Source organism: Passer montanus, unplaced genomic scaffold (genome assembly GCF_014805655.1).
Source record: "Passer montanus isolate IOZ18808 unplaced genomic scaffold, ASM1480565v1 scaffold6, whole genome shotgun sequence".
In the NCBI taxonomy this organism is placed as follows: Eukaryota; Metazoa; Chordata; class Aves; order Passeriformes; family Passeridae; genus Passer; species Passer montanus.
Window position 1 is genome coordinate 348,751 of NW_024371037.1, and position 25,746 is coordinate 374,496.

The following is a 25,746-nucleotide window of genomic DNA, read 5'->3' on the forward strand; positions in this document are numbered from 1 at the left end:
CCCAGACAACTCTTTCTTGAGAAAGGGCATGTTTTAAGGCTCTGCCAAAACTGTGGTTAAAAGCCTTGCTGACAAGAGAATAATCTATGAGGTTACCGTTTTGGCAAACATGAGTTTTCAAAAAGAATCAGGAATTTTACATTATAGCTGGCCAAAAGATTGCTGCTGTGATGGAAGAAAATAACAGAAAGAATAATAGGGGGGAAAAAAAAAGCCAGACCAACCTGCCATAAGCATCATTTGAGTAAAGCATGGGTGTTCTGGGATCTAAAGGTTTTGATACCTCATGAGTTTGTAAATTTATAAAGACTCATAGGGACAGATAAGGAGACGATTATATACCTCTGCACATTTACATTTTATTTCAATCCACAACAGGGACTTTTTTAGCATTTGTCAGTCTTTATCTGCCAAGCCTCTACCATATCTCCATCAACAAAACCAAATGCAACCATTTCTTGCCGCTCGTATTTACGCAGCATTTCTTGTACTATATTGCCATCTCTCTCTAGAATAAGTAAAATAAAGGGCTTCCCTTTCATCAATGATTTGATGTTATTCCATAAGAATTCCCTTTCATCGATAATTTGATGTTATTCCATAAGAATTACCCCAGGGGAGTACGATAAAAGAGACTCTTCAATATTCACAGCGCAGTTCTCAGCCGGTGCCAATTGAGGGGCCCATTAACTCAGCCCCCCAGTGCTGCATTCCCGCGGGATGGTTTGCAGCCATGAGCCCTGTTTTCCCTTTCAGTGAGGATTTGCACCCACCCAGCTTACAGCCAGATCATTTTCTGCTCCGACTTCTGACCTGTTACTACTTTCACAGGGAAATGAAAAAACACAGGTTACACAGCACTGCTGAGACAGTAAAGGGCAGTGAATCAGCGGCAGATGCTGGAGTGCAAAATGAGGATTTTGGAAACTCATCCCCTACAAATGGTCACGCTACCCAGGGCTTGCACACAGCCTGCTGCAGGGGTCGGCACGGGGAGAAACAGGCAGAGAGTGGTTTTGCAAGCAGAGCCAGCACAAAAGCCTTAGCAGCTGTTGCTATTGAATGCGAGGGATGCAAGGGCTACACACACCCCCAGCCACCCCAGCAGCAGCAGCCGAGCCTAAAATGGGCTGCAGGGATTGCTCCTTTTACCACAGTGCTGTTCTTCACACGTGTATGTACACACACAAGAAAGAGGACTCCAGTGTTATCCAATAACAATCCTCTGTTATACAATACACAATAGTTAAAAGAAAGGAGCTAATTTTATGTTGGACGTGCCTGAGTAGAATACAGTGCTGCAGGGTAGCCTTTGACTTGCTAAGAGTACAACTACTACACTGAGCCTTCTCTTCCAGAAACAGCACATAAGTATAAGAGAAAGAAATGTTACAAATCCTACAACAATTTCTGATGTTGGGGAAACACATCCTTTTGTGGAAGAATCCACATAAACCTGCATTCTGTTCCTCTGACTCACCAGGATCTGCTGCTTCAGAAAGCTGTTGAAAGGGTCAAACTAATACAAGATATTGTCTCATGCTACTGCCACAATTTAGGGTTTAAAATGCTGGAACAATAGTGGATCTCTCAATGTTTTTACCCCAAGAATAGTTGCACTAATACATGGTCACATCCATGTAATAATATAAGTCTATTTATAGACCTCCTAGGGGTCCAGCTACCAAATACCCTGTAATACTTGTGTCTCTGTCATGCTATCATCAGAGAAAAAAAAAAAAAAATTAAGCTCTGAAGTGTTAAGCCACAGGATGTGAGGATCCTTTTTTCTAGAAAGCATTTACAAATGCCGATACATTTGGCTAATGAAAATCAGCTTTGTCAGGAAAATTACATCAGTAAAGAGACAAGAAACCAGATCTCACTTTCAAGACACAACTCCCAGTGCAGGCTGTGTGCTCACAGCCCCTCAAACTAAGCCAAAAGGACCTCTGGGAGCGGGCAGGACATGCCAACGGGGTAGGACTGGCAATGCTTCTCTCCATGAGAGCAACAAATTCCTTTCTGAAAATGCAGCCTCTTGCTCTTAGGGCAGCAGAGCCATGAGAGCACACAGCTAGCCCTGGGCTAGCTACAGCTTCTGTAGACAGATTACACTGTTTCTCAGGTAAGACAAAGGCTGGTCCCTGTTTAGTCCTCCAGGACAGATGCTGGCCATGCTGGGAGTAGCTTGAACAGTGACAAACTCAAGCATCCATCAAAGTCAGCAGAGGCACAGGTGCAGAAAGTCAGGCTCAGCCTCTATAATCTGCTGACAGTGAGGGAAAAAATCACCCCAGAAGGCAACACCTCCCAGGCAAAAGCTGAAGACATGGGTCAATCAATCTAGAAAAGAGGTGAAAAGGCAAGAGAAGCTGAAAGTCATGACTTTTGCTGACCATTGACCAGGTCATTTCTTCTGTTAAAACTTCTGTCAGGATACTTTGCCACAGAGCACCAAGCAACCAGATGTGCAGCTCTCTAGCTGGTCCTCTCAGCACCCCCAGGAGCACTTGGGAAAGCTGTGGTCACACGCTCAGGACAGCTGCTGGTAATGTGTGAGCAGCTGGGGAACTGATGGAAACGCCCCAGTCCCCACTGCTCTGCCCTCCCACTGGCCTCTCACAGGCACCACTTACACATTTCCCACAAGGTACAAACAGTACAGTGCTTTTCAACATCTTCCAGTTTCCTGGAAGGTGATCTCAAGCAGCTGACAGTGAAGAACAGTTCCTGGTTCTGCTGCTGTATCTTCAAGGTTTGGCAACCTAGACAAATACCACCTGAAATGATCTAAAATCCAGATACTGGAGATACTGGAATCAAGGACATCAGTGACTCAGTGGAGGATGCTTTACATAACAACATAAGAAACAGGAGTTGTCCAGACTCCTGTTCAGTTTGATAAGAAAGGGTTGGCCCAATGCACAGAAGACCCTCAGTTCCTCCATGATGACATTTCAGGCTTTTCTGTCCAGAAGAATTACAGGAATGAAACATCTCAGATCCCTCAGAACAATGGAGCCAGTACAGAGCAGGAATGTCCAATGGAGAGGACCTCTCTCAGCACCTGGAGGAGGAATCTGATGGCTGTGGAGGCCTGTTCCCCCCACCTCAGCCACACAAAGGTCCTTGCAGATGCCTGCATCACAGCTTTTCCCTGCTTAGGAAAAGGCTGAGCCTCATCTAGAATGCTCAGGCGTTAGGGAACTGCTCGGTTTCAGTGACCTATCAACCTGGCAGGGAGAGAGATGGATGTCCAGGTGTCAGCCAGAAATATTTGGTCAAAACCAAGTCTTATGATTCAGGAAAAAACAGAGGTAGTCTACAAGACAACAGGAGCTGTGCAGAAAGTTCCCATCAAAGCTGGTAAGACCCAAGTCACAGCACTGCCAGGTTCCCCCCTGGAGGCTTTTGGAGACACGGGTAACAGTTTTAATGTCCAAAATGCTGATGTAGGGGAAGGTAGCTAGGCTGTAACTCTGGAGCACAGAACTAGCCCTGCTTGGTTTAAACAAAATAGGCTCCCTTTGTGAGCCCTGCCTGAGGTGGTCAGCCTCTAACAAAAGACCACTGACAGTCCTCTGGCACGATCTCAAGCAATTTGAACTTTCTGCAGCTTTTGCAGTAACACAGTTCACTTAAAGCTGTCACAGGCAGGAACTTTCCAGTAATCCTCATGTTAGCTCTTATGCTGGGTTAATAATTCCCTGCTCAATCATCTGTGACCAAGACACAACCAATACAATTCTGGTGAAGTCTAAAAATGGAATCAAAAGCATATATGGAAAACTTGAAAAAATTAAATAAAGCAAATGCTATATTATACTTGTGTGCAAGGCAAAGCAGAGTTGTTGGCTTTTTTCATTTCATTATAATGATTTATAATCCAAAGTGGAACCAAGATCAAGCCCCTATGACCCAGAACATAAACACAGGAAAAACAACAAACACTTTGCTTTTTATGTCCTTTGAACAATTACGTTTAAGATTTTCAGCTTTTAATTTTTGTCCCCTTTTAAAATCAGTAAACAGAGACAAATTTAAATCTAAAAACTAAAAATAACATCAAATGTTGTTGCCAAGCAGTGAGCTCCCATTTTGGGTGGAATTGTTCTCCAAAAGGCTGGTGACAGGGGCCCCATGAAGACACTCTCCCACAGCACCATGAAGCTCCCAAATCCCTGTACTCCATATTCCAAGCAGATAATATTCTCACTGCTTTGGTCTTCTTCAGAAGCCTATAGAAATCTTCTTACTTGAGTTGATTTTGACCTTTTTTTGGAAAAAAAAAAAAAAAATCCAGAACAGTATGTTCTGATTTTAGCCCTTGAGCTGATTTTGACCTTTTTTTGAAAAAAAACCCAAAAAACCAAAAAACAAAACAGTATGTTCTGATTTTAGCAGAAAGAGTTCTTGTAAAAAATTAATTATCTGTCCACATGCACTCACCTTGGTCTTTCTATCACAAAGGGCTTCTGATTTTAGCAGAAAGACTTCTTGTAAAAAATAATAATCTGTCCACATGCACTCACCTTGGTCTTTCTATCACAAAGGGCTGAGCAAGGGGGCCTAAGAAACCAGGCAGCCACACCTGCCCCATCCCAAAGCAAAATCCTGACCAGGTAGACAGCACCGTTGAAGGAAAAAACAGGGATTTTCCCTTAGTGATTCAAAGGTAATTCATACAGCAATTAAAGTATCAAGTTCAGATGTGCTCACAATTCATGTGGTTATAAAAGCAAAAGTGTCTAGATGCATAAACAAATAAATAAAGAAATCATGAACAGGTAAAACGTTTAGCTCGAGTCAAGCCTTTCCCCAGGGATGAGAGAGCCACAATGGTCCCTGCTCAGCACAGCCCCAGCAGGGATCAGCTGGCAGGGATCAGCTGGGCAGGTGTGATATGCAGCTCTGGCTTAAGGTGTGCACAGACCCCGACCTCATGGGTATCTCCCACCCTCTCCTGGTTGGTTCCACTACCAGTAATCACCTGGAGCTGGGCCCAAATGTAAACAAGAGCCCAATAGGGATAAACATCTTAATTCTGACATGATGCCCAGCCCAGGCCACAGCTACCTTCCATCAGCTGCAGCACAGGGAGGAGAGCAAACACTGCTCAGCACAGCTCTGCAGACTAAAATGCTACCAACAAATGCAAATAAAAATGTAAAAATACATTCGCTGCACCTGGTTCTTTATTCTTCTCTGAAATACATCACAAAGCTCTACTCTGACATGAGTGGGAAGGCAATATAGCTACTATTTGTGTATTGAAATAGGCATTAAAACAGCTCAGTATCCAAAACAGCCCAGCTACAGAGATGAGCAAAGAGGGTAACAAAAAGCTGTAGGGGGTACCCCACAGCTCTTCAAACAGCAGCCACCAGCAGCAGCTATCTGGGGACAACAATGTTTCTATATCCAAAGTTTTGTAGCGAAGTCTTAAAAAAATTATGTAAACACAGTACAATTTTTGCAGAAAAAATACAAAGCTCAAAGCATCTGAGAACATTGCAGACAATTATCACTTCTGCAATTTGCCTTTTCCCTGGAAATAGTTTGGCCATAAATGCACCCATATACATTGGGATGCTGTCATTTGCACCCCCCTGGGCAAGTCAGGCATATCTGGAGAAATCATCTTCACAGTATATTACAAGACTAGGAGCAGTGTTCATAGGATGGAAAGACAATGGCTAAGATGAAGCATGACATGGAAATAAAAAATCACAATAAGAAGGGAAACAAAAACTAAAAAATCCCTGTCCCTCACAATACAAAACCAAAAGATCACTCAGTGAGATGATCAGGCAACATGTTTTAACAGAAAACAATTTCTGCAAGTGCATGCATCTGAATGGTGGGGACTGTGATCAGGCACTGGGGAAAGCAGAAACTTCAGAGGGATTAAAGAAATTGAGAGATGAGGGGGCCATGGGCTGTGGCACTGACTTGCCCCACAGTGAGTCAATGCCAAGATCAGGGGAAACCTGTGGCCCCAAAAACCCTTAAACATCTGCCTGCTCTGAGCTGGAACAGTGCAGGGAGGGAGGGATCAGTCTGTACTTGTCCTGCTCCTCATACACTTTCCTTAGTATATGTTGCTAGGCAGAGCAAGAGTGGGGATATCAGCTTGGCCATCCCTTTTGGCCTCATAGCATTTAGCAGGTCTGAGAGGTGATGCTTGTGGCACTAAATAAAACAGGGCACCACAGACATACATACACTCATACAAATAGTGCTGCCACAAAACACAGCAGTGTTAGCCCTGGACCTGGTGCAATTTTTGGCAGGTGCAGCAGCACCCTGCTGAGCTGGCTCACTTGCAGGACAGATCTGGCCACACCAGGATGGACAAAGCAGAGGGAACCATTCCAGCCCAGCCAGCCTCTGCCATTTAACCTGCAGGGCAGGGAAGCATACCTGTCCTGCTTAATGAGCCTCTGTAAACATTAACAGGGCAGATCTCTAAATTACTAAAACATGCAAAGCAGTGGTTAAAATCATCCAGACTCTTTTCTGCTGTCTGTACGGCACTCACTGATCTCACACATCAATAAAAGGGCCACTCAGGTTAATTGAAGGGTCTATCTTAGTTACTTATATGCCTGAAACTGACTGAGCAGCCCAGCCAAGCTCCCATCCTAGCTCTAAAACGAGCCATGCCAGGAGATCCCCTTACACTGTTTACCTGCCTCTCCTCCAGCCTTGCTTCCCCTGAAACAGAAGGAAGCTCAGTGTACTTTTTGACTAACAAACTCACCCAAAGAGGGTGTGTTGTACCTCACAGAAATTGTAACTCACAGAGCAGGATACACCCAAAAAATGTCTCCAGCAAGCAGCAGCTTTTCCCAGAGGCTTGTTTTGTGCATATTATATTCCAGACCATGCTTTCATGAGACTGCTCCTGTCTGCAGAGATCAGTGTGAGGCAGCCCTGGGGCTCCTTCCCGCCCACGGCCACCATCCCGGCTGCTCCCACGGCTGCTCCCGGCCACCACCCAGCTCTGCACCCACAAGAGCTCTCATCTGCAGATCAAACAGGGCTCTCCTCCCAGAGCTTCACAGCTCTACCTTCCAGTTCCCCTTTTCAGGAGGTTTCTTCTCATGCAGGAGAAAAGCATCCCTGACTGGATTTCTTCTGATCAACCCCGTGGCGAGGGAGAGTAATCCCGGTGTCCATCTGGCCACCTTCTCCCTGCCTCTGCCTGGGTCCTCCCAGTCCATTAAGACAGAGTTGTGATTTTATGCCACAACAGAGGTGGAGATTCCAGCATGTTGTGACCATCTTTAACACACAAACGCCCAAGAGAAGACGGGAAAATGGTGTCAAATGAAAACACAGCTCAAGAGACAGCAAAGCAGTGCCTTTCCTCATTGCACTGCACAAACCTGGCTGCAGGGAAGCAGTTACCACACTTAAAACCAAAACGCTGAATAACTGCAGGCTGCTTAGCCCAGCACTGCCTATTGTGCAAAGTCCTCCGCATAAGTTTCCACACAAATGAGTGATTTGAGCAATTCTGGTCATTTTTAATGATAGGGACAGCAAAAAGGGAAGCCCCGGTGCAAGCACACAGGTTTAGTCTCAGCAGTTGCCCTGCAGCAATGTGGCTGTCCTTGCCCAGAGCCCCATGGCAGTCAGGTGCCAGGCACACACAGACGTGTTCCCCTGGCTGTGGCTGACAGGGACTTGGTGAGCCTTCTCCAGAGGCTCCAAAGGGCAGCAAACCAAAGGGGGGTAATGACTTAAGGACCGTGACAGCCCATTTCCCAACTGAGCATTTTCATACAAAGCACTGCAGGAACCTGACTCTCATGAGTCACCCTCTTTAGTTTGACTCCTCTGCTCTGCTCCTCAAGGAACACAAGCCAGCACAGGTCAAATCCTTCCCAGTTGATACTGGCTCACGAAATCAATTACGGGAAGCTGCTTCTCAGATTGCAGGGCCCTCCTGTGCAGCCAACAAGCCGGTGAAGGAACACGTGGACACATCCTGCACACACCACTTGCCTCCATCCATTTTTTATCCACTCTCTCATGAGTTGTCTAAATTCATGGATTTCCAGACCCATGGTTTGGAGGAAACAAAGCAGGGGAGAAAAAGAGAACAAGTGTAGACAAAACTTAATGTAGCCTGAAATCTCAGCAGCCTCCCCAGAACCACCTCTCTCCAACTGGTGGGGCTGCACCCATCTTTGCCTTTCTTTTTCTTTTTTTTTTGGAAGTGTAACCAGAGTTACCAGAACAATTCTCTGAAGCCAGCAAAGTTTCCTAAAGTGTGAGAGAGGCCAGAGACCAGCCTTTCTATTCCCCCTCTTTGTCTGGATCATGAATTTGCAATCCAAATCCCCGCCACACCAGAGCAGGCAGTGAGCCTAGCTGCTGTAAAAAGCTTTTTAGAGAGCTCATGAGGCTGTGTGCCAAGGAGCTGCTGCGAGACAAGGTGAACTGAGTTAGAAAAAAACCTGTATGTATGTAATACCATTAAGATGGCAAATAAAAAACCTGTCCTGCAGTGCAAAGGAATGTGATAGTTACCGAGTGCTCCCCTATAGCTGCAGAGTCCTTGAAATATTAACAGGGTTATCAGCATTCACTTATCGGTTACAGTAGTGCCTAGATAATTCAAAGGACTGAGCCAGAGCTCATAAATATGTACATTTGCTCAATGCCAAACTCTTACTATCAGAGAATTTGTTATCTTTTTTAACTGAAATTTGTTAATATTTTAAATTAACAAACTTAGAAAGACAGCAATCTACAGGGAAAATATATTCAGTTATCTATTTTTGCATCCATTTATTACTATTTTTTTTGTGTGCTCTCAAGACAGGTGTTTTTAGCCATGTTTATTGAGGTTTTGATGTTAGCACAATGCAGCTGCATTTTGTATCATAACATCTGTGGTAGGTTCAAGCTGTAGAATTTCTAGGCAGGAATTCACAGAGATGAAAGCTGGGAGCTTTGTACCCACAGAAGAAAGTGGTGAGTGCTGACACTCTTGCCTACATGGATTAGGTGATGAGTATTGCACACAGAGCACTGGAACAAATCCTTCACTTGATCTGAGTCCATGTGGTCACACAGGCCTGAGGGAGGGACAGTACAACATTTTAATAACTAAAAAGGACTTTTTAGAAACTTTCGACCTTTCAGAGGGACATAATGCAAGCACGGGCAAAATTATATAATATCTCCTTCAGGAAAAAGCAGCAGAGAAACAATCAAGCCAAGGGCAGAGCCTAAACCTACCTAATTAATGCCTCCTCTTTAAAACCATCCCTATGTCTGTCCAACCATGTGCTGAACTGCTCCAGCATAAGGCAACAGAGATTCTACTGAAAAAAACCCAAAAAACCAAACAAACAAACAACAAACAAAAAAAAAAACCCAAAAAAACCAAAAAACAAGAAAAGTTAGTTTTGCTTTGGTTGCAAATACAAAGCAGCCCTAAGCTAAAGGAAGGGCTGACTACCACAGCTCCTCTCCACCTCCACACTGGAACTCATTCCATACTGCATCAAGCTGTTTCTTCACATCAAGTAAGAACTTTTTGGTCTGTTTTTTATTGCTAGTTTGGCTTTTTGTCAACTCTCCTCCTCCCTTGCATTACCTTGTAGTCATTCAATGAACTCAGCTGTTTCCCATTGCTAAGTCAGAAGCTTGTTTCGTTGGGTTTTTTATCGGCAGATTGGCTTTTTAGAAACTTTGTGCATGGAAAGAGCCCAGCACAAGGTCCACAGGGGATGGGAAGCAACAGGCTGTAGCAGCCAGAAGCAAGATTTGTTCATCTTTTCTGCAGCTTGCATCCTGTGACACTTGTGAAAAACTTCCAGCCCCATTCATGTACCTGAACCACGTTACCTTGTGGGTTCTAAAGCTTCTTTTGATACCGAGTTTAGGAGAAGATAGCAATGCTGTTACCAACACACAGCAAATTACACAAGCTCAGGCAGTTCAAGGGGCTAATTGCTCTCACAGTTTATTAATATGTATGTTTAATTTCTGCAGCAAAAAGAGAACAGGAAATATTTTTTCCACCAGCAAGTTCAATTTTCTATTTAAGGAAGGTTCTCAAGGAAATGTGTTGTATATACATAATATTACTTAAAACTATGAAGCTTATCAATTTATCAAGCTTTATCTTAAACACAGCTACACTTCTTTGGATCCTTTCACAGAGGGATTATCCCAGAAATTTGTTTCCCTGAAGGTTTCAAACTGCCTTCTAACATCCCACCTAAATTTATTACGTTCACTTACTAATTTTTTTTTCTTTAAGCTGCCCTGCTCCTGTACTTCAGGGATGTAGGTAGCAGTCATAGTCTGCTTTGGTTTTTATTTTGCAATAAGAAGGATGCAATCTTCTACCATAAATGATACCTCTGGTAAAACAAATTCTCTCTGTTCCCCAATTTGTCCTCTTTACAGTAGATATTAACTTTTCTTGACTAGGAACAATCAGAACTGGAGAGAGATGAGATATTTTCAGTGCCTTGTACAACAGCATGTAACACTTCATGCAATACCCCCATCTCACTTACTAAGCCCCTGTGGTGGAAGCCCCACGCACCACTGCATTTTTTCCACTGCTCTGATGCTTCCATGTATCTGAACCAACTCAAATACATAGACAGAGGTGGCAGGGAAGAAAATTAAGTCACCCAAATAGTGTAATTTCAGAAAATGGAGTAATTTTCCATCCCAGTATTTGACAAGCACCTTTAGTACTATATAAGTTGATGGAGGGCCCATCTCCAAAGAGAGGGCAGCGTGAGCCTGGCATACCACACCCAAGTAAAAATATATTGATTTCTTCAGAGAAGCAGCAGCATTTCCTCCAAACAAGCAGCAACACATGATCCAACTAAAGAAAATGCAAGAGGTGCTGAAATGCCATCACATGGAAGATAACCTGTTCCAAGAGATTTTGTGACTCATAAATTATCATAGAGAAAATGAAATGCTACAAAATACCTAAGAAGAGAAACAGAAAATAAACTAATCAAGATGTCTAATAAGGAACAGAAACAGTGGTGCTTTCTAAGTGTTGGATTATTAACTATTGTGCTTTCCAGAAGGGATTGTATTACCCTGAAGTTCTAATGGATCACCTTCTCATTTGCTAGAGGACCAGCTCTCAGCTGCAAGTTCAACACCCCACGCCATGACCTGACCACCTCTGCAAGGTGCCTCCCACTGCATCAAGAGTGAAAACCCATCCCAGGACAGGCCACCAGCTCACTGCCTGCTGGCTGCCACAAGGGATGCAGGAAGGGATGACACAGCTCACAAAACTAGCCAGAGCCTTGGTTTTGATAATCATGGTAGAATAAAAGGGAAAAGCATGGCAAAAAGAAAGAAGTACTGGAAATGCAAATAGATGGCTGTGAAATCATCAGATGGAGCTCTCTGTTGAGTGCAGGGACAGATTCAGTGACCCTCAGGGAATCTTACCTGCTGAATGAGCCAAGAATACGCCTTGCTGGGTATTAGGCAATGTCATGTAATACGACTACAGCAGTAAACACAAAGGCCCTACAGTGCAAAGAACAACGCTGGGAATTTCACAACTGCTGAAATCTCAACCTGATTTCTCTAAAATTCTGTTTCATCACAGGAAAAAAAATTAATTAGGGTTTTCTTATCATTAATCACTTATATAAGTGCATTGAAATACCTGAAAATGCACAATATCCAAATTTTATGCAGCACTAAGCCATCCTATATGACCAATATGGGATGCTAGAGTGTGAGTAAAGTTGTTTGCTCATGGGATGGTTTCCAGTCTGAGAAAACTTTCAAACTGGCCATCAGAGTTGTCACTTTACTTTCCCCTTAGGCCTTGAAAAAAAGTAATGGCATCTTTTAACAGCTAAAGGCTGAACAAAGAAACTCAGAGCAAAAACTCGGGGAGTCACTGACACAACCTCAGAGCAGGAGAAACTCTCCTGGAGGACTTGCCTGAGGGGAAAAAAAAAGGGATGGATACTTAACAGCCAGAAGTAGTGTGAAGAATTTTATCTGATCATCTCAGCATCTCAGCTTCAGCCCAGTCTGATGCAGGCTGTCTGAGATAAAGGACTGAATCAATCATCTCAGCTTAAGAAATCCCCACCACTTGGCAAAGGACATATTTTAAAAGCAGATTGTACAAAAGTTCGTAAAATTCAGTCGTACAAAACAAGCATGTTCACTGCACAGAACACAAAAAATGTCCTTGTCTCTCAGTTCTCACCTGAGTTTATTGCCATTAATCAGTCATGTCCATCAATGCTGTTAGTAGTAAATAGAAATTTCTTAGTTTAAAGCTTCTTAAAGCTGAATAAAGTCCCAGACACTGTTATTAGCTGAGCCATAGGGTAGCTGAGGCACAAAGGCACAAGACAATAAAGGCAACTGCACCTTTGCACAAGGAATAGGAAAAAAATACAGTCAACATCAATACCCAGACTGGGCCACACAGGTGTTGCTCCCCCAGACTGCAAAGACAACAAGCACTCAGTGTGCAGCATGCCCTGTCCTGAGCTGGACACAGATGTCCTGTGGCTCCTTGTGCTGGTGACCCCTGGGACTGTCAGCAGCACCTTATGCTGGGACTCCCTGGGCTCTGCACAAGGAGAGGGGCAAAGGATTGTGTGCAAAACCTCTGGAAGCCGCAACCAGCAGCCACCACTGCTGAAGTCTCAGGCCCAGGACTGCCAGTGGAAGTGCAAGGGCTGCATGGGCCATGCCCTGATTCTCCAGGGGCATCCCAGGAAGGGACGGACCCTGCACCAACACACCCTCCTCAGTGACAGCACGGTGGTCAGAAGAGGTGCAGAGTGGATGAGAAATCTGCCCTGCCTCCCCACGTGCAAGAGGGAAGGCAGTGACAAGGGAGGCTGCCACACCAAGCAAGCAGCTGCCAGCCAGCCCCCAGGCCTGCCACAGACACCGTGGGCCAGCAGGGCTGTGTTACCTCACAGGGCAGTCACTCACTCGATGCCTGCTGGTTATCCTCATTATTTACAGCAGGTATTACAAAAGCAGCCCAGCCAGGCCTCTGCTGTGCATGGCCCTGTACAAACTTGCAGCACGCAAGCTCCAGAGATGCAGCACCTTGCTGCACAACAGGATAGGGCAAACTGATCCAGTGAGTGCAAAGGGAGAAAGGAGAAAAATATATGGAAGGAGGAAAGAGGAACACCAGCGTGTATTGTGTAAGAAGGTTTCAGCATCTACCAGGTCCCAGAACATACCCAGGGCTCCCACTCTGCATAACCAGTGCAAACAACCAGTGCCTGCTGCCAGCAGCTTGGTCTCCAAACCCAGGTGTCATTCTGCCAAACTCAACGCAGAATAATGTCAGGTATCTTGGTAAGTAGGACCTAAAAGTTAATCTGTCTTATATACCAGTCAAAAAACCAGAGAAATTTACCCACATCACTATAACTTGTACCAAACCCTTTTGCAAACACCCTGCAGAACTAACCAGAAGGCACCAGCAGGTTCATGAGCTTGAGAAACTGAAGTTAAGATGGGATTTAAACTAGCAGGCAATTATCTGCCAGATGGAGAGCTCATCATGCAGAGCACACATCACTAAATTACGCTGTGTCAGTAAGAGGAGGCCAACACCAGAAATACCCCTGTGAGAAGGGAAACTGAGTCAGCCAAAGGGACAGTTCAGCCCAGTCAGTGCTGCCAAGGGACCTTTACCTCACGTGTAGGGCAGCAGTGGCTGTCCACAGCATCAGCAAGCACTCTGCAGGAGAAGCCACTGCACCCAAGGGACGAGCAGCAACACGCTGATAATTGCCACAAGTCTATCATCATGGCAAACTGCAGTGAGAAAGAGGATTAAACAGTAGGCCAAGATGGGCTGGACTCTGAATATTTAGCAGTAATTTAAGTCTGAGCCCATGAATTCTTCCATAACCAAGCCTTTAGCCCATTTGGGTGCTGCTCCACATAAAATCAGAATATATTTACAAATAGTTAAAGCCAGGAGGCAAATAAATCATCTCTGATCAACAGAAAAGTACTCCATGAAAATTCCTAGAGTTCTGTTTTATTTTACCTTTAAGTTCCCAGGTGAGAAGAATTCAGTTCCTGGTTACAACCAGAAGTGACCCAGTCCTGACATGGCCTGAATGGCTTGTGATCCCACTTTTGGTTCCCACTAAGAGCATCCAGCAGCTGAGGGTAAAAGCCAGAGTGCCCACACTGCTGCTGAAGCAGAGGTGCCCATGCACAAGAGCCAGAAATCCTCCTCTTCTGCACCCTGCAAGAGTGAGCGTGATCCTGTGGCTTATGGCACTCACCAAAGACATGGGAAATGTGAGTCCCACAACAGCTTGTGAACCTTCTTCGGCTCCTCTTTAATGTACAGCACAGTGAGAGCTCTTAGATCAAGGGCTGGAGCCCAGCCCATCTCTGCCCTGCTGAGTGTCCTGATCGCTGCGCTGAGTGAAGTGCCCAAGCTGTAGTGGGATGGTATTTCAAGTATTCCCACTTTACAGGACACTTAACTGCCTAAAACAGAATAGGGCTGCAGGGAACAGGCACCTACAAGTGAAATGCTCTAGCATTTGCTGGTTAGGTCCAAGTCCTCTTACCAGATCTAAGACGTGAAAGGTGCCAAATGCCTCTCCCTAGTCACTGCTGAATGGTGCCTGCAGTGTCTGGAGGCTGCTAAAACAAGAAATGCACTGGTGTGGGACAGCTTTCTCAGGATTTAAACTAAATTCACACAGCCAAATCAATTTTAAAGCTAAAAATCAGAGCTTGGATGTTCAAGGGTCTCCTTTAGAAACTGAGCCAGCACAAACACTGCAAGCACACAAATAAATGAGAGGCTGAGCTGGTTCCTGGAAAGTTCAAAAGTGCTGTGACAGGAATTCAATGCAATAAGCTCAGTGACTTGCTAACATCAGTTTTGAATAGGATCAAGGAGTCTGATCTGTGGCTAGTCAAAGGAAAGAACAAACCCAACCAATCCAGCACATCTTTGTGTCCATGATGTGTGCCTGGTGGCATGGCAGCTACAGAGATACACCTTGAGTACATTAGCTTCCAAACCTAACAGCCCCTTGGGATCTAACAGCAAGGACAGACTGCTAGGTGCTGGCCATCACATCTTGGAAACTCAAATCTAACAGCATAGTCCTTGCTTTGCCCCTTTGGTGAGGTCCAGAACCTTCTGCTTCTTCCTAGAACTGGGCTAAGCCCACAGACTCCACGGCAGGCAGGAGATGCCATGTTGACAGCAGTTGTTAACAAGGGATTTTTCTTTTGCCTCCTTTAAAAAGCACTGAAATATTTTGACCATATGCATCATTTCCAAAAGTGCTGGAGACCTGATGGAATGTGGCATCTATCACATGTCAGGCAATGGTGTTGAAAACAGATTACTTTCCTTTGTTTGTGATAAACATAACATGTCTATGTTTATCATGTGGTCCCCTGAGCATTTATTACAGGTTTGATGTTCCATTTATTTGCTTTTTTTGTGCTTGGCAAGAGTAAACACTAGAATAAATATGAAGGTGGTTACAGCTTAGCAGCATTAATGACTTGTTGAAACAAAGTCCAACAGTTTTCCTTTCTCTCCAGCAAATCCTATTTTTCTGTTCAAGTGCTTTTTTTCCAAGTGCAAAGATCATCTTTCTGAAGTATTTTTAAATTTTCTTTCTTTGTTGAATGCCAAAACCCCATAAAAGCATACTTTCTCCTTCCATTCACTCAAACCCTTGACAATATTTAAAGCATATCCTAACATTATTCATGGCAAAACATCTTCCTCTTTGCAAATTACAGCCTCCCCCATCTTTTCTATCTAGTCTGCTAAGCCTGTTACTACAGGTAGTTTGCTATAACAGAAATAAGTACAATCATCACTCCAAAAGAAAACAAACCCTTCCGTTCTGGCACACACATTCAGGGTGGGTTCATCCCACTGAACCTTGGCCACCTAACAGCAAAGCAATCAGCCCCAGTCAGTCATTTATGTTCCCTCTTTAATCAGTGGGGCGAGATGGACATTTCCAGTCAACAGCCCTGCTGCTTATCAACCAGTCATGGCTGCAACCTACATTTGAAGCATTTCAAGAGATATCAAGAGGATGATATGAGAGAATGATCATGGTACCAGATAGAGATCCGACCATCAAAGCCAAGCTGTACCTTTGATAATGCTGTTTTCAATCCAACAAGATCAACACATTGCAATTCATTCTCAAGCAAAGCCTTAAGAATTTTTTTTTAAAAAGCATTAGGTGAATCTCAAAAGATTTCTAAATTTTTGATAAATATTACATTCTGCCCCTTTTGGAAAACTGTGTTACTTCTACAAATAGCTCGGTGTTTTTCAGCACTGGAAAAAGATCTCCGTTGGTGGGGGAGGGAATAATACTGTCACTTGTCACAGAAATACAAAGTGGTAAAACTGAATTTAATTAGGTCTCAGATGTTCTTTGTTTCAAGTGGACAACCACTGTGAAAAAATCTTTGAAGAACTGAACTTCTTGTCAACTTGTTCTGTACTTTGATTTAGGCAATCTTTTGCACAACTAGTCTTAAAAAAGGAGCAGACAACAAAGAACCCTATCCTTCAGAAAAGGCAGTACTACCCTGCTTGTTTCTTGAATGGCAAAGTAGATGTCGGAGTAGACAGGACTACTATTTTACCTAAAAACATCATAATTCCCACAGAAACCAGGACAGAAAAACTGTAACATGGAAGATTGCCAAAGACTGTAATTAGATCTGATCTGAGTATCTTCAGCTCTTCTAACCCTCCTGCATTTCCTAAATACTTTCCATAGATATTTTTGGAAATGCAAGTCAGTAGGTCAAAGGAAGCCAAAAGAGATAGTTGCCCAAACCCTGTAACTTAGGCAATACTGAGGTAAGCAGGTAAGCTGTGTTGTTATCTCAAGTACTCAGACATAGTGCTTGTCCTCACCAACTGGCTCTCAAACCCTGAAGGCTTAAGAAAGAGAGGCTGAAGGAATGGAGAGCACAGATCTTGTGTCTTGGCATTTGATCCTTCCCTTACTCATCCTCCATGCATGAGCATTACTGCTAGAGTTGCCTACACTGCTAAATATTGAAAAGGTGCTTGCACACAGGTTTAAAAAGGTTTCTGCTTCACATTTAGTTGTTTCCTGCTCCATCTTTCAGAGCAGTCATATTCCTAGGGTCTTTGGGGACAGTCTCACCTGACCCACAAGGGAATTGAGGGGCCCCGTGAAACTGCAAGTCAAACCAGTGTCCAGAAATTGCTGTACCAAACATAACCAGATGGATGTGAGCTCAGCTATGGCAGTGTGTGCATATGGTGGTTCCAGCAGCTGCACATCTGGCAGAACTGGAACCACCATCATAGCTGAGGCACGCTCTCACAGCCCCTGGACCCATGAACTCTGAGCACCCAGCCAGCCCAAAGACTGGAGACAACTTGTCAGCTGCAGGGGTGTCTGACAGACCTGCTGCACACTGAGGAGGAGGCAGATGATGACTGAGTCACCCCAAACCCTCCATGAAGATGCTGGGAGGTACCAGGGTGGCAAGATGCTCTGACCAAGATGCTCTGACCAGACTGGTTGAAATGTGAGGATGTCTGGGTTCCTATCCAAGTGTCTGCTAAGGGTCTCAATCACCCTACAGAAGAGCAGTGAGCACACTACCTGCTTCACCTAATGTTGCACTTTAAACCTCACGTTATGTTCCTCAGTCATGGGATGTCTTGAGAAAATTTATTTAACTCCAAGATGGGAGACAGCAATGGATGGGAGTTCCAAGGTATTAAGTATATACACTGAAGGAAAATGGGCCATTCAATGAGCAGATGTAAAATGATAGGCTTTATCAGCAGCCAGACACTTCCTCAGGTAACACCTGGGATGTTGGAGATAATGAAGTATAAAATCCCACTGCTTCACATCACCTACTTTCCCCACCACTACCTCTGCTGCAGATTTACTATCATGCTAACATCGAAACTTAGAAAACTGTTCCTGTATTCTAAACAAAGGGTTCTTTTGCCATTACCTGGACAACAAGTCAATGTTTATTCTGTATTTGGCAGTTTGCAGCAGGCTCCACAACCCCAGTCTAAAACAATTCTGAAATGCCTGACCAGAAAAACAGAACAAGTGAGGATTATTCTGAACTCAGGGGTGCAGGTCAGAAGGAAGAATACTTCAGTGATGTCTGAGATGGAAGCAAATCACAAGAGAATACACCAAGGAAACCAATTCTTTAATATACCCTGAGGCTTAAAAAGCAATCAAAAATATAAACCAATTACTAATCCAATTTTTTAAAAAAAAGTTATTACAACTATCTCCTCATTTGCAAATAATGTGAAAATGAGAGGGAGAAAAGTTTTCAAGGTAATCCCACAACCACACTTCTCTACACTTAATTTCTTTCCCATGCGACTTGTTACCAAGTAAAGCCTATTAGATCCTTCTCACTGTCATATCTCATTCTTCTTTTACTTTCTCCTTGTTACCATAGCTTCTCTCTTTCCCAGAAATAAACAAGAAAAGTATCAACATTTCATTTATTGAGAGACAGAAGATACCTTTTATCTCATAAAAAGTTACTTTGTCAAACTTTGCTAAATAATTTCCCCTCATTGCACTACATGTTTTCCTATCTTTTGAAATAAAAACATACCACTCCTATGAAGCCCAGGAATGAAGTGGAAGGAAGCCTGTAGGGAAGCAACAAAGCAGCCACAGCTTTTTATCAGCTGGAACACCTCATGCAGCTGAAAACGGAAAGTCACATTCCAGTATAGACACACATCTATAATGCTGCAGCATGAATTAGAATATGGAACCTATATGGAAGCAATACAGGATACAGGTAGCTACAGCAGATCCAGGAACTACCGCAGCTTTAATTGATGGTCACTGCTCTTGACTGGCTATTTTAGGAAAATAAAGGTAAGTGTTCAAAGTCACCACTCCTAGGTATTATCAATCATCCTTCATTTCAGTCCCACCAAACACACCACACAAGGACTGGGGATACAATCCTGCAGCTTTCTGAGAAGGGCTGCACAAAAGTATTGCATCATCTGTATGGAGAAGGCACAGACCTGGAGATTCAGGATCATCAGCACTAATGACTTTTAAATTACAATAATAATGAAGATTCCTTATGAAGCTCTGAGTAAAAATTCCCAAAGTTGACTGTAACTCAAACAAGCTCTATGTTAATTTAATATTTGCTGATAGCCAATAACCTCACTGAATGCCACTGGACATTTAAAGCTAAAGAAATGTAAAAGACGATGCTTGAGCTTGCACAGTCCTCAGAAATGCTCAGGTGTCTATCCCTCACTGCCTGAGGTGCAACACCTTCCCAGAATTGCATATTGTATGTTGCATAATGATATTTTACATTTATCTGCACCACTCAAAAGCTGTAGCATCCAGCCAGTTTGGGTTTTGTGTGCACTGCTGGTTTAGGCTGGGTTCCCAGAGGAGTTTGCACACAGATCTATTGTATCCCACCGAGCTGTCGTTGATGATAAGTGGGACTACTTGTGGCAACACAGCCAAGCAGGTGCCAGCAGTGTTTGCAATGTGATACCCAGGCAAACTTTTGTAACATTTGTGAAAAGCTGATGCTCATACCAGCCTTCCCCCCACTGCCCCAGCAAGAACTGCAATATAATGTTTAACAAGCAAAGGCAAGGTGACTTCAACAATGTTTAACCCATTTTGGACCAAATAAATCCCAATTTAACATTATGATGAACATCACTGTGGACAAAAAGTAATCATATTTAACCATCCTGTCAATTAGTAAAACGAAGAAATCACAGACTGATCGACTCTTGACCACCTGTTTTAGAAGGTCAGAGTAAAATCCTGCCTCTCCTGGAAAGTAGGGGCAGGATTTTAGCAGAGTCCAGATTAAAACAACAACACAAACGTGTTGTTAAAACAACACAATGTGCAGATATGGGAATATACAGCTAAAGCTCTGCCTTTCTGTAGGAAAACCTTGAAGGTACACTAGCAAAAGGAGAATATGCTTTTTTTAAGGGACCCCTGGAGCACTCCTGGAACAGCTGCATGCAAAAAGGGTCCGGTTTGTTCACTCAGAGGGCTCTGTGCAACAGGCACAGGCAGAGGGACACCCAGAGAGATTCACTTCAAAAGAGACTGACTTCAAAAGCTCCTTCCCAATGCAAAGCAAAATGCTAATATCGCACCGCCCACACTCCTCCCTGCTCTGCCCGGGTCGGTTCCTGCCCGGCTGGGGGGCACAGCCCACAGGTACCCCACAGCACCCAGGCAAGGGCAGAGCCACGCACGCCCCCAGCCCGCCCCAGCTGCTCGCCACCTCTGACAATGATGACACGAAGCTTCTGACAGCTTTATGAAGCCTATTAGCTCCATTTGCTTGCTCTTCACGATTCTTAAATTTTGTTTATAAGGAGAAGGCAAAAAATTATCGTGTTTATTTGAATGATCCCCAAGTGAAATGAAAGAGTGCTGCGTTTAGCCACGTATCAGTGTCTCAAAGTAACTCCGTGGAGTAGCAGGGCTCCTCGCTAGCACTGCACACACTCACATGCCTCTGCTGCACAACACATCGCTAGATAGAAATAAGATTTTCATAGCACCACTGTTATTTCCGACTCAAATAGAGATCAAATCCCCCAAGTTCATAAGGAGTTCCAGTCCTTCCCTGACCTAAGAGCAGCTGTGAGTAGCGGAGGACTTTGTGTTTGTCTGGGTTGAGAGGTTAATGGCTCCTCCACAGACACGTTTTTTTCCAGTTAACTGGCAGGTCATTTTAGCAGATGATTTGCAGGTGTTACGCAACACTTAGAGATAACCCTGTGGAGTACTTCTGTCTGAGCTTCTTCTCTGTCTCTTTTCTTTTCTGAACTGCATCAGATAAATCAGAGAAACCAGGCAGGTGAGACTTTCATGGACTAATCACACGACAAACTGCCCTTCCAATTTCCACACAGCCAACTTCTCCAAATAAACGTCAAACGTAGTTGAGTGCTCGTTAAAATTACCTTAAAATCCTAGCCATAAAAAACTTAAGCATTTTAAATATCTCAAGACACGCAACAGACAGTTCATTTTGATGAACATCACAGCACAGTTTCAAGGATCACACCTTCACAAAACATGAAAAGGATGCTGGAATAATCAATCTCCTGCATAAGAAAATAGGTCTTCACTCCTACCTGAGACTTCACCCACTTGAACCATGCAAATCACTATCCTGAGAAAGGAATCATCCATGCCAGCTATTTTTCTGCACTGAACACACTCTTCATCTAGCCTAACAACTTTTCCAAGCTTTGTGCTCCAAGATGAGTGCTTATCTTCTGCTACCAGATAAAGAGCTACTGGTTCAAACAGACAGTGACCATGCAATCATCTGCACCTTAATCCAAATGTTTTTCTTTAAGGTCACAAGCCTACTTTCTGTTTTTCCTACTAGTTCTCACAGGACACAGAAACCTGCAGATACCACGTATCTGCACCCTAGCATTTTGGAAGAACCAGGAGTGGCTTTTCAGGGCATACACTGCAGCAAAATCAGTCAGCTCAGTTAATGTCACTTTCATTTTTCTGAAGAAAAAAGAACCTCAAGCCTGCAAACACAAGCGAGAGTGTGGCTCACTTTTCCGAGGCCTTGCTGCACACTGTGGCCACTTTTACAGCAAAACAGTTGCTGCTGGGATTATGCCACAGTTTGATTATTATTTTTCTAATCATCTCCTCAAGTGTGATTTTACATACCTAGTACTTTGAGCCTTTCTTTTCCTAACAAAAATAACACAAATCTTAATTTTAGTCTGCAGAGAGAGGCAGCAAGAAAAGTATCTGGCTAAACCTTTGAAAGTCAACAGAAATATGGGATCAGGTCCACAGTAAACTTTATAGAGTGGCACCTGAAGAGGAAATTACTCATTGCACGATTGATGTCACAATTAGAGGCATAAAAGGTAATTCCATGATAAACAAGCAACTGAGCAGAAAAAGATAATATCCTAAGAGTGTGTTTGTACTCAAATAAAAGTACATATTGGACAATATGGAACAGTCTTCACACACACACACAGACACAAGCTCTCCAATGAAATTAATGAACAGCAATCCTCCTCTCCCTGTCTTCCTCCCCGTAACAGCCCTGGTTTGGGGGCTGCATTTGGCCAATATCTGTCCCCAGTGCCACTAAAGCAGCTCCAGTGCCATTAGCCGTGTCACACAGCTATCACACAGCCACAACTCACTGCTTTCAGAGCTGCCATTTCCCACAGGAGTGCAGGTCAGCAGTGCAAACACAGCAGAACATCCACCTGGGCCACAGCAGCCCTGGGCTGAGGTCTAAGGAACTACCAGCCAAACCTCTGGGTACACAGAAGGGCGTAAACATGTTTTGTTGCTGAAAAGGCAGAGATATCAAATCTCAACTTTTTTTTTTAACAGAAAAATAGAGGGAGGGGAGACAACAGATATCTGTGCATTGCCTACATCTCTGCAAGTTACATCATTTACTACCTTTATGGAACCACATCAGAAAAGCTCCAGCCTCAGTACCAGCCTCAGTACCACCTCAGCTGAGGGAGTACGCTCGCTTCCATGCACACTCATATTTATTTACCCTTGTGATCCACGTTTACTAAATAACTTCAAAGCACCACTTCAATCCACAGCACACAGACTTGATAGATTTTTGTGGTTCCTCTCCAAAAACTTCACAGATAAATTGCTGCTTCAGGAAGCCAAGAGCTACACTCTAAACTGCAAGTGTGTTATTTCTGCCCATGCCCCGATACTGGTCTGACAAACAAAATCATGCACTCAAAAGTCATGCTTGCTTACCTGAGACTGACACTTTCATAAGGGCTTCCAGGGGTCTGTTGTTGTCCAGATCACGACTGAGTTTGAGTTCCCCAGTGACAGAGTCCAAAAGGAGTAAGTTTAATTCATTGCCTTGGACAAAAGTGTAGGCCAGGCTATCAGACACATCAGGATCGTGAGCTGGGATCTTGCCAATCACGCCAGAGGGAAAGCTGTTGGACTTGTTGGTCACGTAGTTGTTGAAGAGGATCTGGAAGTCCTGCAGCACGGGTGGATTATCGTTCTGGTCCAGGAGGCGGATGTGCACAGTTGCTCGGCTCACAAGAGGTGCTGAAGTGGCCTGCACCACAATAACATACTCTGTCCTGCTCTCATAATCCAGGTCCATTAGGGCTGTGAGGTCTCCATTGAGCAAGTCTAGTTGAAAGACCTCAGGGATGTTCCCCTCTACAATCTGGTACATGATCTGTGCATTGGTCCCCTCGTCAGGATCAGCTGCACTGATCCGTGCCACAATAGAGCCCACGGGGCTGTTCTCCTCCACAAAGATATCAAATTCATCCTTCTCAAAGACAGGGGGGTTGTCATTAATGTCCAGCACAGTCACCTGGATGTCCACAGAGGCCTTCAGTGGTGGGCTGCCCCTGTCCACAGCGAAAGCCCGCAGGCTGTAGACAGCCACGTTCTCGCGGTCCAGCTTGCGCAGCGTGCGTATCACTCCAGAAGTGGGTTCAATGTAGAAGTCCCCATCTCCATCGTCACCACCTTGGAATGTGTAGAGGAGACGGCCATTGAGGCCCGAGTCACGGTCAGTGGCAGACAGCTGCAGGACGCTGGTGGAGAGCGGCACATCCTCAAAAACCGAGCCCTGGTAGCGGTCGCGCAGGAATCGGGGTGCGTTGTCATTGGCATCCAGGATGAGAATCTCAACGTAGGTCGTGTCCGATTTCTGGGGGATACCATTGTCGTGGGCTGTAATGGCCAGTGTGTAGGAGGCCTGGTCCTCATAGTCCAGCTCCATCAGGGTGGTGATGGTGCCTGTATCAGGGTCAATGCGGAACTGGGGGATATTATCGTCCAAAATATAAGTGATTCTTGCGTTCTCCCCTGTGTCTTCATCAGTGGCACTGATGGTGACAATAGAGGTGCCAATGGGCTTGTCCTCACTGACACTCACTGTGTAGTGGGAGCTCTGGAAGACTGGGCGGTGTGTGTTGGCATCTGTGACATTGATGAAGACCTGGACGGTGTCAAAGCGAGTGCCATCAGAGGCAGTGACTGTGAGTACATACTGCCTCTCTTGCTTGTAATCCAGGGGCAAGGCCAGTGTGATCAGCCCTCCTCCACTCTGACTGGTGATGGCAAAACGGTTCCTGGTGTTGCCACTGGTAATCTGGTAAGTCACAACACTGTTAACGTCCCTGTCCACTGCTGTCAGCGTCAGGACACTGCTGCCCACAGCTGCATCCTCATTCAGTCTGAGGTGATACACCTTCTCTGTGAAGGTGGGATTGTTGTCATTCACGTCCAGGACAGTGATGGACACGCTGGCTGAGGAGGTCATGACCGGCACACCGTGGTCCCTGGCCTCTACCCCAAAGTGATAGTTTTCCACAGTCTCTCGGTCCAGCTCCGCAGCCACAGTGATCCACCCCGTGCTGTTGTTGATTTGAAAAGGGAACCCAGAGTCACCTGCTACAGGGGCACCTCCAGCGGATGGTGCCATCTCTATGAGTTTGTACTCCAGGCGGGCATTCTCTCCAGAGTCAGCATCCACAGCCTGGATGTGCAGCACCGAGTAGCCCAGAGGAACATTCTCCAGCACCGTGGCCTGAAAGGGAGTGCTCACAAAGATGGGGGCATTGTCATTCACATCTACAACCTGCACCGACACCATACCACTGGAGTTGATCAAAGGAGGTCTGCCCCCATCCTGGGCTTTGATCCGGAGCGTGTACTCCCGAATAGTCTCGTAATCCAGAGGGTTGATGAGGTCGATGGCGCCAGAGAAAGAGTGAATGTAGAACTGGCCTTTCAGGTTGCCACTCACAATGCTGTAGTGCACCTGGGCATTGCTGCCCCGGTCCCGATCTGTGGCCTGTACCTGCAGTATCTGGCTGTTCACTGGGGCATCCTCTGGCACCTGGACCAGGTAGCGCTTCTCACTGAACTGAGGGTAGTTGTCATTCTCGTCCTCTACAGTGATGTGCACCATAGCTGTGGCACTGCGCGGTCCCGGGTCCTTGCCCTGGTCATTGGCTTCCACCACCAGGTGGTACTCAGAGACCTCCTCACGATCCACCGAAGCTCGGGTCCTCACAACCCCGGAACGCGGGTCAATCTCAAAGACTCCGTCGCCAGCTCCTGGCTCCAGCAGGCGGTAGAGCATGTTGGCATTGGCTGGGGCATCACCATCAGTGGCACGGATGGTCAGCACCTCATAACCCACCTCCAGGTTCTCCCGGATGCTCTCCCGGTACTCGGGCTGCTCAAACACCGGCTCGTGGTCGTTGGTGTCACTCACAGTCACCGTCAGATAGGTGGTGGCCGAACGGCGGCGTGGGGAACCATGGTCCGAGGCGGTAACCTTCAGCACGTGGGTGTCCTTCGTCTCCCGGTCAAGGCTGCGGGCAGTGACCACACTGCCCGTCTCGGCGTCGATGGTGAAGTAGTCGTTGGAGCGCTCGTCAAAGAGCGCCTCCATGGAGTACGCCAGCCGGCCGGCTTCCCCCTCGTCAGGGTCCTGGGCCCGCAGCACGATGACCGCCGTGCCGGCCGGTTCGTTCTCGGGGATGGAGACCTGGTAGCTGGGCAGCTGGAACTGCGGGGGGCTGTTGAGGCTCCGCGCCCGCCGCGCCCCCCGGCGCCCGCCGCCCTCCCTGCCCGGCGGCGGGGCGCA

The 25,746-nt window shown here is 45.3% G+C and overlaps 1 protein-coding gene across 7 annotated transcripts in view; it reads right to left on the minus strand.

Moving 5' to 3' along the window:
- Positions 1 to 25,721, minus strand: part of CELSR1 (cadherin EGF LAG seven-pass G-type receptor 1) — a 164,940-nt gene extending 139,219 nt beyond the window's left edge. For 6 of the 7 annotated variants that reach the window (XM_039726846.1, XM_039726842.1, XM_039726845.1 and 3 more), the window contains exon 1: positions 22,869 to 25,695. In XM_039726846.1, coding sequence (XP_039582780.1) covers positions 22,869 to 25,551 — 2,683 coding nt within the window. In that variant the 5' untranslated portion in view covers positions 25,552 to 25,695. Of the gene's footprint in view, positions 1 to 22,868 lie in introns of all 7 variants that reach the window. The other variant, XM_039726848.1, reaches the window with a different exon arrangement.
- Between the last annotated feature and the right edge of the window lie 25 nt (positions 25,722 to 25,746).